The sequence below is a fragment of the Medicago sativa genome, chromosome 4 (assembly GCF_051527215.1).
Source record: "Medicago sativa cultivar Bolivia chromosome 4, Bolivia_mono, whole genome shotgun sequence".
Taxonomy (NCBI): domain Eukaryota; kingdom Viridiplantae; phylum Streptophyta; class Magnoliopsida; order Fabales; family Fabaceae; genus Medicago; species Medicago sativa.
Window position 1 is genome coordinate 75,658,499 of NC_140752.1, and position 19,218 is coordinate 75,677,716.

General features: G+C 31.7%; 2 protein-coding genes, 1 long non-coding RNA gene and 1 pseudogene across 3 annotated transcripts; 2 read left to right on the top strand and 2 right to left on the bottom strand.

Moving 5' to 3' along the window:
* Window positions 1-3,225: 3,225 nt before the first annotated feature.
* On the bottom strand, window positions 3,226-5,183 carry LOC146931946 (L-ascorbate oxidase homolog). The gene has a single exon (XM_085703520.1). It carries the CDS (start codon window positions 5,023-5,025, stop codon window positions 3,397-3,399), a length of 1,629 nt encoding a protein of 542 aa, XP_085559646.1. The 5' UTR covers window positions 5,026-5,183; the 3' UTR covers window positions 3,226-3,396.
* A 1,487-nt stretch (window positions 5,184-6,670) lies between these two features.
* Window positions 6,671-7,498, bottom strand: LOC146931947 (uncharacterized). The gene is made up of 2 exons (XR_015006885.1): window positions 7,365-7,498; window positions 6,671-6,947 (listed from the first exon to the last, which is right to left on the bottom strand). It is a non-coding gene; the product is annotated as an uncharacterized LOC146931947 (long non-coding RNA).
* Window positions 7,499-8,855: 1,357 nt separating this feature from the next.
* LOC146931948 (protein FAR1-RELATED SEQUENCE 11 pseudogene) lies at window positions 8,856-10,013 on the top strand (annotated as a pseudogene).
* A 455-nt stretch (window positions 10,014-10,468) lies between these two features.
* Window positions 10,469-11,441, top strand: LOC146931949 (protein FAR1-RELATED SEQUENCE 7-like). Its single transcript, XM_085708351.1, has one exon. The coding sequence runs from the start codon at window positions 10,531-10,533 to the stop codon at window positions 11,206-11,208; it is 678 nt and encodes a 225-aa protein (XP_085564477.1). The 5' UTR covers window positions 10,469-10,530; the 3' UTR covers window positions 11,209-11,441.
* The last annotated feature ends 7,777 nt before the right edge of the window (window positions 11,442-19,218 follow it).

Here is a 19,218-nt window from a genome sequence, read left to right on the forward strand (position 1 = left end):
TTTATGACCGGAGGGTGTACATCATAAAAGAGAATGATAATTTAGATATTGAAAAAGATGGAGAATTGGCTAAGATTAAAACCCAAGTTCATACCTTTAATGATGTGCAAGAACCATGTAATAATAATGCAAGACACACCATGTCACATATGAAAAGTAATCTTTCACCAGAGTTAGAATCATAAGTAATTTAGATTTTTGAATTAAAAGTTGTTCATATTCACTTTCAGTTGAGTAATGATCATGAAACAACACATCTTAATCAAACATATGAAGATATATAACATTCAGACCCAACGACATGAGAAAACGGCAAAAACACAAGATTTTGGATGCTTCACGTAGGCCGGGAGCCTAGCACCCAGGGCAGCGCTTAGAGCCCTCCTTCTGCAGAACCAGGTCGCTTAGCGCCTCAAACAAAGATTGGGCACATGTCGCCTATTTTCAAGCACTTTGCGTTGTACTTCTTTCATTTCTTTATGTTGTTGTATCATATACTTGATTTTGGGTCTTCCAACGAGTCTCATGTGATTTCATCTCTCTTAATATAAGAAGAGAAGATGTTGTGGAAAACTTATTTTTGCCCATCAATGGTTGGCTGCCACATCTCACTATTAAGGGTAAATTGTGTCTTAAATTTACTTTTTCTAGCTAAATGATGTCACTTAACTACTATGATGTCATTTAAGTACAAAAAGGTTTTAGTTTAGTTTGTTTCCTCTTTAAAAAAGCATTTACATTACATACCAACTAAACATGACAGCTTGCGGACGGTTGGAAGGGAAATGAAAAAAAAAAAGTCTCTTTTGCAACTAAAGTCTACAAATCAGACACTACATTCAATCAAATACCTCACTCTTATTACATTTCCCAATGTCAATTCAAATTCGAATTTTTTTTCCCCTCTTCACTTATTTCAAATCATATATTTCTATAAGTGAGATTGTCATCAACTAAAATGCACGAGGTAAGTGAGATTGTCTAAAATATCTTAAATAAAAAAAATGCTCGGGAGAAGCGGGCATTGACAAAAATTCAAAAGTAACTCAAATGCACGGAATTGTCACCCCCTAAATTAACTTTGATACATGGGAGAAGTTGTTCTTTACAAAAAATTGTTCTTACGAAAACATTTATACTATTTAGAATATCACCTTGGTTCCATTCTACAACTATATTGAACTCTCATCAACTAAAATGCAAGGGATAAATGGATGTTGTCTAAAATATTGTGAATAAATAAAATGCATGGGAGAAGCGATCATTGAGTAAAATTTTAGAAGTAACTCAAATGCACGGGATAAATTGTCATTGACTAAACTAACTATTATACACAAGAGAAGTTATTATTGGGGAAACACCTATAACAATCCAAACTATTCTAGACTTCTACATTTTCCACTTTTCGTCTATAAGTTTTGTTATACTTGTGATAATTATTCATAATATATTAACTTCGTCTAATATATGACTTTTCTTATGCAGAAATTACCACGTGAATTTGCAAATTTTCTAAAGCACAACATATGCGACAACCTAATTCTATGTAGAGACAATGGAGAAAACCAAACTTTAAACATCATTGTCAATAATGATCGCAAATTCACTACACGAATTAGATCTAAGTGGAATAAATTCGCCCGAACTAATGAATTCCGGCCAAGATGCACTGTCATATTTAAATTTTCGATCAATAATTGTTATGTTTGTCATGTATTTCATGTAAAATAGGACTATGTGGGTTATTTTATATTAGTCTATTTATGACTTTGTTGTATTCCTAAGATTGTACCAATACATTAACATTACTAGCAATTCTATTTTATACATTATAATTGAAATTAAGTGTTTTCTACTTATTCCTAGAAGTATAAATTATATAATCAAGGCGATTTAGTTTATTATAACATCAAACATCTTTTGATACAATAGCATCAAACATCTAATACACAAATAATTGGACAACACATAAATAATTCACATAAATAAATAATTAATTTACAACAAAACTCTTATGATCTTTTACAAATAACAAACGTTTACTGTACCCGTGCGTCAGCACGGGTTTGTTACTAGTTCTATCATAAAAATAAAGAATAAAGAGGACTAATTCAATGGAAATGTATGAATTCATTGACTAACAACTCATTGGCATTAATTAAATTCAGACTACTGATAATCTACAATATGAGAAAATATTTTACAAATACTCCCTCCGTTACGTTTTATAAGCAAATTTTGCTTCATTTGCTTGTTACAAAATATAAGCAAAAGTTGACAATTTGCTTGATATTTATTGATAATGTACCAAAAATACCCTTCATTTTTATTTTCAAAGTAGGTACAATTAATGCTAGCATATTGATATTGATACAATCAAGTAGTAATGGGAAGCTGCACAACTTCCTTTGTTATTCTTATTGTGGCACTGGCACGTTAGTCTCCTTGCATGGTATTGGCCCTCGCTTGTTTTGATAATTGTACAAGTATTAATTGCTCAATTTGTTTTTATGATTAAGCTGCTTTAATCCAACGAGCTGCAACTTTCCACGCGTTTTGGTTTTGGTTTTGTATCAATAAATAACTCAATTTATTAAATGCCATTTTTTTCCTTTTAATTTAATTCGAGGGTATTTTGGTACATTTCAGACTGAAATGAAGCATAGTTAATGTGAACAATCATTTGCCTTAATAAGTGTGAAATGACGGCTTTTGCTTATAAAACGTAACGGAGGGAGTACTGGAATGCTACTAGTTATTTTGGAAATCACTCTTATTCAATTCCAGTTGATTTTAAAAATTCAAATTCCAAAGTTATTCACGATTTGGAAATACCAGTCAGATTTTCTTAAGGTGAGGATAAAATTTATTTTGACAACGACTTAATTTATGTTGAGGATATTGCTACTAAAATACAATTTGTTGTTGTAACATCGAAATAAAAAACATAAATTGAGGAAACACAATTAGGGATGTTTTCTCTCAAAGCACAGTTATACAACTCCCAAGTTAGAAATGTTTTTAAATTTGTTTACCATGAGTTTTTGTGCTGTCATCCCATATTTTTTAATGTTCATATTCATGTTTACTTTTTCCATTTTGTTTTTGTTATTCTCTCTTTTTTTATCAATAAAGTTTCTAAATGTTGCTTAAAAAAATCTTTGAAGTGAAACAAATATGTTAGAATTAGTATAACTTCATCTTAAGAATTAGAGGAAATGGAAGTTTAGCTCTTAAAATAATTAATAAATTTTCATCGCATAATTGAAAGAGACAAAGAATAGAAAGATAATTGGAAGGAGATCCAATTTTACATTGATATGTTTCTCAACTAACATGCAATAAGAATAAAAATCAAAGAAAACCAGCCCATATATGCATCTTTGAATGATGAAATTAAGTGTATTGTAGTGCAGGCCTTGGCATATCCTTGACGATGCCGCAAACTTGATGAGTATCTGGAAGATTGTACTCATCCCTGTTGGATTTTTCAGGGGACAACACACTGATGTACATTTGTTGGCCAAGGTACCTGTTCTCAGCCATTTCTGATCTCAAGTTCCACATACCAGCGTTGTCGAATGTCAACATAATTGCGGCCCATGACTTGGGGAACACTTGCACTGTGTGCCTGCTCACTGCATCCAAAAGGTTGTAGTTCTTTCTCTTCTCTGGTGTCCATTTGCCTGGCTCAACAGCGACGGGAAAGAAAGAGTAACCATCCAAATTGTAAGACTGGATGACCTTTGTGGGGTTCTCGAAGATGATCTCAACGAAGGTGCGGAAAGTGATGTTGAGGACATTAGCTTCCTGTCTGAAGTTACCGTTGACAGCAGGGGGATTATCAGAGATGAGGTCGTATTGGAAAACCTTGTTAGCAACACCGTAGTATTCAGCAAGCTTGAGTGGGGTTTCACCGTCCACGTGGGAAACTCCGTTAATAGCATAACGAAGCTTTCCATAAGGACTGTTAATGAGCTTGATGGTACGGGTGATGTTGATCTGACCGTAATGGTAAGAACCTTGAGGATTGGGCCTAGCAGCACTTGCGGTCAAGTTCCAACGGAAAGAACGAACCTGGTTCAAAGACCAAGCCCAACCAACTGGCGCAGGTGGGAGAACAGGCGAGGCAGGGCCATTACCGTTAGTGTAAGAGATAACAGCAGTTGTGGTAAGAACGGTCTTGGTGAAACGTGTGGAAGCGACCATTTTGTATTGCTTGGGTTCCTTGTCAGCGGTCACGAGGACAGAGAAGCACTGTCCTACGTGAACGTCAAGGGAATCATAAACATTTTGAACGGTGTGGGAACCTTCCATTTCAACGAGCTTCATTGGGTGATCTTGGATTCTGAAGTTAAGAGAATTCTTGAGACCAACGTTGCAGAGTCTGTACTTGTAGGTCTTTCCTGGCTCCATTTTGTAGAGTGGCTCAGCACTGTTGGATTTTCCCATGATGTGGACTCCATCAGGTCTTCCCATGGATCGGCCACTGTCAAGAAACTTTTGCAATTGAGTGTGACTCTTTCCATACCAATCACCCATAAGAACCCAATATTCGTCAGCGGGATCAGCATACGGGACAGGGATCAACAATCGGCTGTAGACTCTAATTCCACCGATACCACCAGCAGCTCTCATGAGACCGGTGGTAGGGTAGTAAAAATAACTACCGATTTGATCCTTAACCTGGAATTTGTAGGTGTAGTTGGTTCCCGGGGCAATTGGACATTGGACTCCCGGTGTTCCATCGGCCCACGAGTTTTTCCTTTGTTGAATACCGCTCCATGTGAAAAGGAGTGGCTCATCAAGGTTGTTGAAAACGTTAACTACAATGTTGTTGTTGCTGGTACCGTTAATCTCAGGTCCCGGGAATTGACCATTGATGAGAATACCCTTTTGGGGTGTACCCAAAGGTGCAATGTTACCGTAGGTAACCTTCCATGTATAATACACATAAGGATCTTCAGACCTCACTGCTGTTGCCATAAGGCAAACCATCAAAGCTATAATAGCCCCACGAGTCATGTTTATTTTTTGTGTTTTTTTCTAAAGAAAACAAAAACAATTTTTTTTGTTATGAATATATGTTCTAAACTTTATTCAACCATTTCCTATCTCCTTCCTTTCAATTATGATTAGAAGAAGATAGATGTTTCTTCTTCTGTGTTTTTACTCAAACATAATCCTTCCTTTAAATATGCTTTTGCCAAACCTATTTTTACCACAAATAGTTTGGTTAATGTGTTTAACCCATTCACCATGTCTATAGTTAGAATGTTGACATTTGAATAAAACAACCAAATTAACTAACCATCAGATCCATTCATGGCCATTCAAACTCCATCAATGCTTTCAATATTTCTTGACCAATTGTTTTTTGTTATAGTATTTATTTTTAGACCTCGTTAAAAAAGAAATACACGGTTCACATATGCTCTTTTTTTTTTCTTTCGGGAAAAGCTTGTTAGTGCGATAGCTTAGCCCACGAAAAACAACGAATTGACGTAAACCGTAGGATAAGCTTTAGATTAAAATTTTTTTTACTTTTATTTACCTTAAAAATATAAAACCACCCTTCCCATGTATCGTGTGTCACTCGTACTTTGTTTTATCTCAATATATAGCATCCATATATTTTTTTTTGTTAAAATTCATGGAGTTATTACTCATACATTGAAAAGACAAATTTATACTTCCAATAGACATTATATCAACCATACATAGAGAAAGGATCAAATTACAGCATATCAAGGCTTCAAAGTTAAAACTATCACCAAATTATTTCACATGCACTAAATACTCTCTCTATCACGTAATTAAGAAACACATTTATCATCATTAATTCATAATCAAGCACTCCCTTTTTATCTTCGGTAAGATTCAAATATTCCCTTTTTACCCCCCCCCCCCCCCCCCCCCCCCCCCCCCCCCCTCTCCCGAATTTATTTCTTGCGGCCATAAGCACAAACTCAATCTTTTATTAATTTTTATGAAAAACATGATAAAGCTAAATATTGTTAAACATAAGATACGATGAGTGACAAAATAATCTAATTAGTACGAAGAACTCAAGAATCATTTGGATGTTTTGATAGTAGTTGTTGTTTCTGCTAATGATTTAGCCGAGCTTGTTTGCTTTTCTTAATATAATTTATTTTTATTATAAAAAAATTATGGTTATGAAATAAGTATGAGCTTTATCATGCTTTTTGTAAAAATTAAAAAAAGTTTGAGTATGTGCTTACGGAAATAAATAAATTAGTGGAAAATAAAAAGGGAATGATTAATTATGAATTGATGATGGTAAATATGTTTTTAATTAGGTGATAGGGATATATTTGATGTATGTTAATTAACTTAGTGATAGTTTTAAGCCATTTGATTAAATGAAACGAACTAGATCTTGCATCCGTGCTGCCGTACGGGTCATATACATTGTAAATGTAGTAGACAAAAGAAAAATTTTATAGTACAGTCCCAACATATAATTTTAATGCCATAATTTTAAATACAACTATAAAAGGAAATTGTATAATTTATTCAAAATATTTTTAGTGACATTGAGCAGCAATCTATAATTTAATAACAAAAGAGATTTTACCAAAAACACTACACACATCTCTTTTTCTCGAGAGTCAATTACATTGAAAAATTATATATTATAGATCACTTAAACAAAGATACAAAAATTATAAAATATTTTTAGTTACATTGAGCAGCAATCTAATTTTAACAAAAGAGAAAAGTACAATGATATTATATAGCTCAATTACAATAGGCCAGCAGTTGGTAGAAGCATCCACATTTATAAGGCACCTCTCACAAAGTATAGCAAGTCCAAATGAATGTGGTGAGCATAAAAACATCATGAAATGGACGGTATGCAAGCTGCATCTCTGCTGATAGTGATATTGCAGCTTCCTACTCAAGATATAGCTTCCAAAATCCTAAAACAATATGGATATATCAAAATTGTTAAAACTGGAACACACTAACAGACTAAAGCAAAAGCAAAAGCAAAAGGACCACACCCAATCATATGAGATGGATCCAACAGGAACCGAAGCATGGTCTGCAGATCAAGAAATCAGCCAAAAAAATATAGAATCCGGAACTAACTTAACTAATAAGACCATACTAATTCTTTCAATACTAAATGTAGAACTAATTGCTCTATCCCCATTTAAAAGACTACAAAATATACAATACCATTTAATTACCTAATAGTTCAGCCACCAAAATATAGAATTTTGTCAAGTGTTAGAGAGACTTAGCTCATAGCATACAAAAGTAAAACTAATCACTCCAGTGTCATTCATTCCGATAAAAATTAAAAGACAATAGTTTGAATACTATACGATTACCCAATAGTTCAGCCACCAATTCTCATATGATCATATTGGTGGCAAAAGCTATGAAACAATAGCGCTTATCCCAATATCCTTTCAGCCTCAACCCAAAGAAAGTAAGAAAAATGTCAACTTTTGTTATAACTTACAGCTACTTTTACAATCATGGAAGGAAAAAATGAATGGAGATTGCTTGTATCCTATAGTAGTGGCAGCTTGTCAACCAATAGATAGGACCGCCATATTATTACTTAGTACATATCCAAAGAACTAAACATTTTGCAATAGCAGCACCACCAGGTGTATATTAGATTGATGTGATATAATCATAATAAATGCAATCGTGCTGATGAGGGAAGAGCATTCATTCACTGTGTTTCTGTCCTTAGCCTTACCTTCCTCTCAAAGCGGCACGCCTAGGAAATAGAAATGGCTTTCCTTATGATCATATTTTTAAGAAGTAAATTAAAGTAGACAAAAAAATGAGAGATAGGAAAATGAAAACATTAAATGGCTTTCCTTATTTGAAACATTGGAAAAATGAAAACATTCATTACTGGTGGTATATGAATAGGAAGAGTCTACACTTACTGTAATACCTAGTTAAGAGCGGAAGGGATTTGAAATTTGAATTTAACATTAAATGTAGTTATAGGAAAATTTTCCCGCCCATAATCTAGGATTAGGGTTTGCATTAGTTGTTTACATTGTACATTAGGATTAGATAATGGGTTTTTCTAACCTATGCAACATTGCATAGGATAAGGTACAATAAATGTACCTCTTTTTTCAACAAAAACTATCATATTAATTATCCTTTTCTTGAAAAATGATAATTTTATTTTCCCTCCATCTCTCTCCACTATTAACCACTCTATTTATTGTAATTTGTGAAAAACTAAATAGTCACATTCTAAATACCACTGAATGTGTATTCCCTCCTTAATTTACGGTATTCTCTCCTCAATTGTTACATTTTTTCCCTCCACTATTCCCTCCTTCTGCGTTACATTTTTTCTCATGGATATGGCAAGTGCTCAGAACTCAATCAATTGTTCTCATGTGGCAGCTATAGCACAGTAAGTAGTATAATTACTTTCTTTCAATTTTTTCACCGTTTTCTTATATTGTTCTCAACTAATTCTTTATGTCACAAATGCATATTATTGCTCTGTAATTATTTCACCCCTAATTCCTTATATACGAATTCAACAATAATATTTTGTGGATAAATAATAGTGTTATCATTTTACTTTTTAGCTATGTAGTAGTAATATGAATTTATTTGTGTAGGTTAGGAGTCACATATTTAATTGATTTGAACAATGTTCCAAATAATGAACCATGTGATAATTCAGAAAATGAAGTAATTGATTTGAGCAACGACGAGCAGGAAACAATTACTATCAAAAATTGTTTTGAACCTTTTATTGGAAAATGTTTTCTAAGTGAGGAAGAAGCTTTCGGATTTTATGAGAATTATGCCAAAAGGAGTGGGTTCTCAATCCGGAAAGGTCGATTTCTTAAAAAAAATGGGATGATACATAGGAGGGATTTTTTCTGTCACCGAGAAGGATTTCCAGAAAAAAAATATCATGATCCATCTAAAGAACAACGAAATAGACAATCTTCAAGGTGTGGATGCAAAGCGGGCATGACAATCAAATTGAAGAAATCCTTTGAGATTTTTCCAAAAGAATGGCAAGTTATTGAACTTATATCCAATCATAATCATGATTTACTACCTCCAGATCAAGTGCGCTTCCTTGCATCTTACCGCAACATTTCTGAGGAAGATGAGAAGCGAATTTCGTTATTAAAAGAAGCTGATCTTTCAGTCAAGCAAATAATGCGTGTTATGGAGCTTGAGAAAAATGTTAAGTATGGTGATCTTCCATTTCTTCGGAAAGATATTCATAATTTCTTCAATAAGATTCACCAAGGTAAATTGGATGGTGATGCTGATGATCTTTTACAATTTTGTAAGTGTGCCAAGGATGAAAACTCTTGCTTCCAATTTGCATTCACTGTTGATAAAGAAAAAAGACTAGAGAATATATTTTGGTCTCCACCTCATTGCTTTGAGTTGTACCAAGAGTATGGAGATGTCGTTGCATTTGATACTACCTACAAGGTGAATTCTTATAATATGCCTTTTGGCATTTTTGTTGGAATCGACAATCACGGAAGGACAATATTGTTTGGTTGCGCGCTCATTCGAAATGAAACTGTGTCTACATTTCGATGGTTAATGAAAGTTAGTTCATATACATCTTTTTTTTCTATTAACTTTGGTAAACTTTTTCTTTCATCTTTTCTAATAGTATCCCCATGTATTTTCTATTTGTTTTTTTTTCTTCAGACTTTTGTTACTCTCATGAAGAAGTCTCCAAAGACAATCATTACCGATCAAGATCCATGGATGACTCAGGCAATTGCTTTTGAAATGCCATCCACAAAACATGCCTTTTGTATATGGCATATTACTGCTAAATTTAGTGGTTGGTTTACTTCAATTCTTCGAAATCAATATTTTTCATGGTGTGCTGATTTTTATAAACTTTACAAGCTTGACAACGTTGACGATTTTGAAGAAGAATGGTTTATAATTGTTTCCAAGTACAATCTAGAAGCAAAACAAACACATAATAGGCTTGTATGAACTTAAGCAACATTGGGTACCGGCTTATCTTCGTGGACATTTCTTTGGGGGTATGACAACAACAGGAAGATCAGAGAGTATAAATGGGTTGGTGAAACGCTTTACTTCATCTCATTCAAGTTTATTTCAACTTTTCAAACAAGTAAGTATTTATATGCTAATTTAGCTTAGTCACCTTGTTAATGTTTTCACCTTGGTGTTTGAGTAGAGTAAAAACCTCCCTGTGTTTATACTATGTTTTGGAGGATAGTTTTGGACAATAGGAGCACGTGTAGTATGCATCTGTTAGGAGTTGGCTAGCATGTTTTATGTCTCTGTTAGATATTTTGCTCTTCACAAGTGTGGTTTATGCATCTGTTAGGTGCATCATCTTCAAGCTATGCATGAATAAAATTTTGTTGATTAAAAAAATGTAGAAAATGATACTTTAATAACTAATGGCATGTTTAATTTTTTTATCTAATATTTTAGGTTGATCTTGCCATTGAGGACATTGGGAAACAACAACTACATCACACCATGTTGGATACATATAGGGGATCTTCACTTCGATCATTATCCCCTATAGAGGAGCAAGTTCAAAGTATTTTCACAAATTTTGCGTTTAAGAAGTTCCAGGAGGAGTTTGAGAGGGCAACTCAATACAAGATTTGTGAAGAAAAGCATGTAGAATTTACTGTGAAATATTACAAGGAGCAACATTCACAAAAGCATAAAGTCTTATGGGATGGTGATGTTGTTGGTTGTAGTTGTAAGCATTTTGAGTTTTGGGGTATTCTTTGTCGTCATGTGTTGACAATATTTCTTCATAAAGATTGCTTTCAAATTCCAACAAGGTATCTGCCATTACGTTGGTGTCGTGATGAATTTCAAAGACCAGTCGAAGTAAATGTCATGCTTAGTGAAGTAGGACATAAAGGCAAGGGTCCATATATTGAGAATGTGGAGAATGCAGTAGAGTTTATTAGCAATCCTCCACGTTCAATAACAAAAGGTCGTCCCAAAACAAAACGATCAAAAGGTGGAATCGAATTGTCAAGGAAAGCAAGAAGTTGTAGCTTTTGCAATAGAAGTGGTCACAATGTTACAACTTGTCCGGACAAAGAAGGTTATGTTCCGTCATCAACCATCAAAAAGAGGAAGAATGAAGCTCAAGCACAACAAAATTTAAATCCTATTTTATATTTAAAGTCTTAGTTTTGGAGTTGTATCATGAAACTACAACAAAAAAGAGTGGTCATGGTTAGTCCTTGATTTTTTTTTTTTTTTTTAAGGAATGGTTAGTCCTTGAATTTGTTGCTACTATCTAAATTTTCAGAGTTAAATTTGGTCTTTGCTATCTAAGTCCTTCCATAATTTGTTGCTTTCATAATCTTCTGCGTTTTTTTTCTTCTTTTTTCTGGCTTCTATATCTAAATAAATTTTATCTATGCAGTTAGCGTTCCATTTAATTCATGGATAATTTCCATGCACTTAAAAAAATAGTTATAAAAATAAAATAGTGAATGATTAATATGATAGAGAAAATTATCATTTTTCAAGAAAAGGATAATTAATATGATAGTTTTTGTTGAAAAAAGAGGTACATTTATTGCACCTTATCCTATGCAATGTTGCATAGGTTAGAAAAGCCCTTAGATAATAAGGATAGATGAGATTTAATGTCAAACTAATTTTTTTTTTAAGGGTGTCAAACTAATTTTGACATCAAGATGTCATTTGATCCTAACTCATGTGTGATGTGTGTGTATATTTCAAATTCTTACTTCAATAAACATTGTCTACAAAATTGCTCTGTAAGATTGTATGAGAGGCCGATTTCAACTAATGAATGATTGGTTTAGACCTATGCTCTTTCAACCTTCTACTAGTCCTGAGATCGAAGTTAGCGTTCATGAAGAACCAAATAAAGTGTTAAGATGAGAAATTTCTATAATTTTATAAGGTAATTCAAATTCTTCGTTGTAGGCTATTCTTTTCATCTCCTCCATCACTATAATTTTGGAAATATAAATACAAAAGTGTATACAGATAGAATCCTCTCAATTTCTCCTCTCCATTATTATAGTTTTAAAGTGTATACTTCCTCCGTCCCTATATGTAAGCACCTTTTGCCTCTAATAAAAGGGTGCTTACATATAGGGACGGAGCTAGTATTAAATAATAGGTTAATTAAGTAAATGGTCCTTATAAATATTCAGAATTTTGTTTTTAGTTCCTACAAAATAAAATCACATTTTTTAGTCCCTGTGTCATTTTTCTTAAACATTTTAGGGACCAAAAATGAGTCCAAATCTTTTTTTTGAGTTCGGGTATGCTCCATTTACCTAATTTAGGGTCTTGGATGAATGACAAGTGGCTAAAAAATATTCAAGAGTTGAGATTTAAAATTAAAAAATAAGTTTTAGGCTTAAATGCCCTTTTCACCTTTATGTTTCAAAAAGTTGCGATTTTGGCCCCCTATAAAAAATGGATATTTTGACCCCTAACTTTTGGTCCTCTTTTGATTAGTTGATTTTATACCAATTTCTCAGTCTCTGATGGTGTAAACTGACATGAGGATAGAAGGATGCTGATAAGTGGAGTCCAAACTTGCATGGTGTCCAAACTGACATGATAAGTGGAGTCCAAACTGATAAGTGGATCCTTCTTTAGGGGGGCCAAAAGTTACACCTTGCCAGTTTGGACTCCACTTATCAGCATCCTTCTATCCCCATGCCAGTTTACACCATCAGAGACTGAGAAATTGTGATAATCTCCATCAAAATCAGCTAATCAAAAGAAGGCCAAAAGTTAGGGGGTCAAAATATCCATTTTTTTATAGGGGGCCAAAATCGCAACTTTTTGAAAATCGGGGGTGAAAAATGCATTTAAGCCTAATTTAATAAATAAAAAAATTATGTCCTCTTGTTCCCTCTTTCTCTGTACGCACGACTATTTTTCCCTCTTCCTCTCAACGTCGCTGCCGCATCAACTTCCGTCCACCACCGTCAATCACAACGCCCATCTCTTCCCCTTCCTCTGGTTTTTGCTCGCGTCATCACTTTTATCATCCCATCGTTGTCTCGCCATCGCCGTCAAAAATTGACCCATTGTTGATGTTGTTGTTACTGTTCTCCTGGTAAATTCTATTATGCTTTGAACGCCGCTGTTCTAACCTCCACCGTGTGTGTTACCAAACCATTAAAATTTGATACAATCCTTTGTAATAATTTGAGCAACCTTGGATTTACAATTGATTTGGAAATTATGTTCAAAAACATCATTAAATCAAATAGATGTAGCAGTATGAACTCATAACCTGTTAAATTGTGAATAGGAATTGGTTTGTGCAAATAACAGTGATGAAAGGCTTATGAGAGGAAGAGGGTGAAGATTTCCGATGAGAGAAAGCATAATTCACGTTATTTTTTATTAAATAAAACTTATTTTTTAATTTTAAATCTCAACTCTTGAATATTTTTTAGCCACATGTCATTCATTCAAAACCCTAAATGGGGTAAATTAAGCATATAGTAAATGGAGCATACCCTGACTCCTTTTTTATACACCTCAAAATATTTAGGCTTAATTACATGTTTGATCCCTTATGTTTATTTTAGTTTTCAAATTGGTCCCTTATGTTTTAAACGTTTCAAGTTGGTCCTTTACGTTTTAAAAGTTTCAAGTTGGTCCAAAACGTTACTTTACGTTTTAAAAACTTTAGTAATGGAAAGGATTCTAACTCTGATTTTCTTTTACTAAATTTGAAAACAGTTTTCACTTAAATCTCAAAACCACAAAACTATATTTTGTAATTTCCGTTTTCATTTTAATGCTAACACATCACCCTCGACAGACCACTACTCCAACCATCATTCTTATCACCATAGGTCACCACTCTGACCACCACCTCTACATCCACCTCCAATCTTCTACATGACCACTATTGAATACCACTTTGACAACCGCCAACCACCATCAATCAATATTATATTTACTTCATATCAATAATCTGACCACCACTGTCATAGAAAAAAGAAGAGTAATCATAGATAGATGTTTTAAAGTATTGAGACTGTTTAAGAGAGGTATAATTTAACGAGCAATATATTTTCGTAGTAATCTCCTGGATTATAAAATTGTGACATCTTCCTTTTTATTTGGCCATTTTAAGTCGCTATTTTTAATATTAGGGGAGTGAAATTCTCTATTAATGTGTGCCTTGTATGATAAGATTTTATTCAATAAAATATGAAATTTATTATTTAATTAAAATAAATTTGATTATTTAATTTAGTTGTTCGAATTAGAAATCACGAAAAAGGGCCAATAAAATATGTAATATTTTACATTAAGTGGACAAATAATTTAAATTAATTGGACGATTTATATTCAATGCACGTTTTATGTTCACGTTTTATTTGACTGAATTGAATTATAATGAGCGACAAAGGCTCTGTTTGGTAAAAATTAGTTATAAGCTAGCTGATAGCTGATGACTGATAGCTGATAGCTTATAGCTGAAAAGCTCGCTTATTAAAAATAATGTGTTTGATAAAATTAGTTGTTGAAGTGACTAATTAATATAAAATGACATAAAAGGACATGTTTGTTTGTTTATTTATTTAATAAATTTTTTACTTTTTCAATTCTTTTTAAATATTTAAATTCATTTCAAATTAATTTCATCTCTAAAATGATAAATGTGTTTTATGAATTCAATTAATATTTTGTATTTAACTAAAATGACTTCACTATTTATTGTAGATTTTTTTTTAAAATTATATATTATATTATATGAATTAAAAGCAACGTAAAAAAAAAGTGAACAAAGAAAATATATAAAAAAAAAACTACAACATGAGTGGTACATATGGATAATGCAAGGGGATGGTTGCCCAAAATATAAGATTCTAAGAACGATATTTTGAACCATCTAAAAAAATAAATAAAAAATTCAAATAGAAAGCAACATGAGACCGTATAAAAAATTAAAAACAATAACCTAAGAACCATATTTCCAACCAAACAATAAATAAAAATTCAAATTGAACGCAATTTATAAGGCAACCGTAAAAAAACATTAACACAACGTGGGAAGTTTTTTTCTTTATCGTGGGTAGTTTTTTTCAATAAAAAATAATATTAAAGGGTATAAATGGAAGAAAATGTGAAAAGCTATCAGCTATAAGCTAAAAAGCTACTTGAAATAGCTTCTCAAAAAAAGCTATAAGCTCGTGAGAAAAGCTTGTTACCAAACACATCACGTTTTCATCCAACAAGCTTATAAGCTAGTCCAACAAGTTATAAGCTAGCTTTTTTGTGTTACCAAACAAGTTTTTTTTTTTTTTTGTGGTGGCCGGGGTTCGAAATCCAAACCTTGCATATTTTATGCATTGTCCACACCGACTGAGCTAAGCTCACAAGAACAAGTGATTATTTTATTTGAAAAACTGAGATAATTTGCCACTTAAGTAAAACATTGTTTTGGAATCCAGAGATGCAAGATAATTAACCATAATATGTAATATTAATAGATTCAAACTCGAGAAGAAAATATCACCCAAGACTTTAAATAAAATAACAATTACAATTATGATTTTCAAAAGTTTCTCACCTACACGCGTTGAAAAATTATACGAAATGACATTGAATGCGTAAATACAGTTAAAACTCTATAAATTAATAATGTCAGGACCGGAGAAATTTATTAATTTAAAGAGTTATTAATTTATCGATAAATTAATAATTATTAATTTAAAGAGTTTTTAAGTAATTATATTGTACATACCAAACAAAAAGGCAAATTAGTCTATGCCTCTTAGAATTACGTTGCAGCGAACCTTGTGACTCAACGTAAATTAGTAACTACTGTGTTTATATGCATTGGAAATCAATAATGACTTTTGAAGTACAGTAAATGTAAACAAAAGGAACAAATGTGTTCAATGTATTCTTAATATATCTTTTTCAGTTTCTATGAATTATTAATTTATGATTTTCTTGGGACCGAAAATTATAAAGGGATCTCCCGAAAAATTATTATCTTATTATTTTATCGAGTTTTTCAATTTTTTACATTGGCCCAAGTCGGGACCGGACAAATTTATTATTTTAGAGAGTTTATTAATTTACCGAGTATTAAATTAAAGAGTTTCTACTGTATTAATGTTTTAACCACTACTACTTAAATAACACTCTAAATAAGACCACTTACAACACATCCTCACCATTTCGAACAAATCCTAATATAACTTCAAATAAAAGTTTGAAATAAGACCATTTAAAACACAGCCTCACCATTTCCGAACAAATCCTAATATGACTCCAAATAAAAGTTTGATATTGTAGATTTTTGTTATCAATTACAACTACACCCCATTTGGATAAACAGTTTATATAGATGCTTATAGCATTAGGGCTTATAACATTAGAGCTTACATCATAAGATCTTATACTTGATAAGCAATTTATATTTGGATATGTACACTAAAAAGTACTTACATAAATTGAAGTGTTTGGATGTGACGTTACATAAGCAATTATCGAAATTTTAAATATTTTTAATTTAACAAAAAAATCAAAGAATCGAAGCACAATTATCAAGATTTTTTTGATAAAATTAATCAAGATGTAAAAAACAATATTATAATATATTAATTATAATTATATATATAATATAATCAATATTCGTCCTTAAAAAAAAGGGTTAAATATGTTTTTTGTCCCTATAAATATGTCAGCTTTTCGTTTTAGTCCCTCTAAAATTTTCCTTCAATTTTTAGTCCCTATAAAATTTTCAATCACTACTTTTGGTCCCTATTTTTAATTTAATTTTTGTATTTTTTAATAAAATTGTGCATAAATGTGTAAAATATTCTTAAAAAAATTAGAATTTTTTAACAAAGTACAAATTAAATATGAATTTTTAACCGTAAAAAATATAAAAATTCATATTAAATTCATGTTTTGTTAAAAAATTCTAAATTTTTTTTGTCGTGATTTTTTTGGTGGTGGCCAGGGTTTGAACCCCAGACCTTGCATATTTTATGCATTGTCCATACCAACTGAGCTAAGTTCACGAGGACAAATTTTTTTTGTCGTGATTCTTATAATATTTTGAATTTTTCTGGAAAATTTTATTAAAAAATATGAATTCTACATATGAGTTTACTTTAAAAGAGGGACCAAAAGTGAAAATTGAAAATTTTATAGGGACTAAAAGTTGAAGGAAAATTTTAGAGGGACTAAAACAAAAAGTTGACATATTTACAGGGATTAAAAACATATTTAACCCAAAAAAATATCATTAGAGGTGTAAATAAACTTACCATATATATAGATATTAGTGTACAGTTTGTTACCAAAAAAAGACAAGTTAAGTTTGTTTTTTTATTCAGTTTCATTTTGTTACGTAACAAAAAAATAATAAAAATCTTCCTTAAAAAAAATAATAAAAATCTTAGTTACATGTGTTACTTAAGATAAGTATATAGCAATTTTGTTACTCAAGCACCGCCAAAGATAACTAACATTATAATTAAAATATATGTTTCGAAAAAGTGGATCCAGAGAGAATCGAAGGAGGTTGCATAAATTCATAAGCTCCTTGTTAAGCTGGAGGGTAGACTGAAAATTTAGGCTTATTAAAATATGGCATAAGCAGCTTATGAAACTATGATAAGCTATTTTTATTTATTTACCCAAACACCTTTAAAAAGGCTTATGGGAGTAGATAAGCCCACATAAGCTCAAAATAAGCCTATTCAAACGGGCCCTAGTGTAGCAGCTCGTGCATTACACAGGGTAAAAACTCATTATAAATTTTTGACAAATAAATATATATTTCAAAAAAAAAAATAAGATCAATTTATGTCAAAATAAGATTTGCAAAGATATGGTTTGTCTCTTCCTTGGTTGAGATCGAAACAACGCTTTCTTACACACCTCGGTTAAAGTTGTCCACCACTTTAAAGTTTGATCTATAAACCAAGTTTTACCAGTTGAGGTTTAGGAGAAGTTCAAGCTCATTTTGCACATGAAGCAGAAGTATTTGTCGACTTCATGGTGCTAGCTAAATTTTAACGCATGGACGAATATGGTTAGCTTGATGATTTAAAGTTGCGGTCGCATATGTGATTGTGGGGTGAAACTACGATTGCATGTATTGCGGTTGTGGTTTTTATAGATAAATGTTAATTGTTAGCATGTTATGTTAGTCTCCAAGACGAAGCTCAAGTGGATAAACTCAGACATTTGAATGAGTGTGATAAAGAGAATATTAACTTTGTTATTCACAAATAAATTTGAATATAAGAAAAATATTATTTTTATATGTAATATTATTAAGATAAAGTATAATTTTACATTACTATTCTTATGAATAAATTTTATAATTTTAAAATTTAAGTTGTTTTTGTCCAAATTGTTCATTTTTTTAACAAAAATAAATATCATATTTTTAGTTTAAAACCATCAAAAAATATTATTAGTTTAAACGTGGTAAAATAAATCTATAATACCTACCTTTATATTGTAATTATATACAAAAATATTAAAATAAATGCAACAACTAAAATCAAATTGTATCCCATAAAAATTAAATGGTTAATGAACTCCCAAAACAAAATTATTCAAGAGAAAATGAGTTTAATTCTTAGGTGAAACAATTTTACGCTAGGCTTTACTTACCTCTAGATCAAACACCGAATTATTAAGGCCTTATTCCCCTGAGAACTTGAGGGTAAACTACATTAAAAAAACTCTTATCCCATAAATGAGATCGACTACATTGATCACACAATATCATAATGTTATACCAAATAACATATTTATATTCTACTCATTAATTTCAAGATCTATGTTTTTTAAAGGTTTTGATAATCTCATGATCTTTCTTCTAGTGATTTGAATCAACTTCATCTGGTCTACTCTTCTTGCTACAGAAAGTATTATCTCTACATGCTCAAAACATTTAAACCAAATTCCCACCAGCTTTTCTAGATATTATAGGTGTTATCTTAGCTCTCTCTTTAATATTGTAATTTCTAGTCATATCATATTTAGTCTTATCACACTTCCAACATAATATTCACATCTATACTACACTTAGCTTAATTTCACGTTGGTTCGTTAGAGCCCAACACCATGTCGAGTACAACATCAGTAACTTTAGTCTCTATTTTTAATTTTCGTTTGATTAGCCTTTTTCATAACTTCATGGTT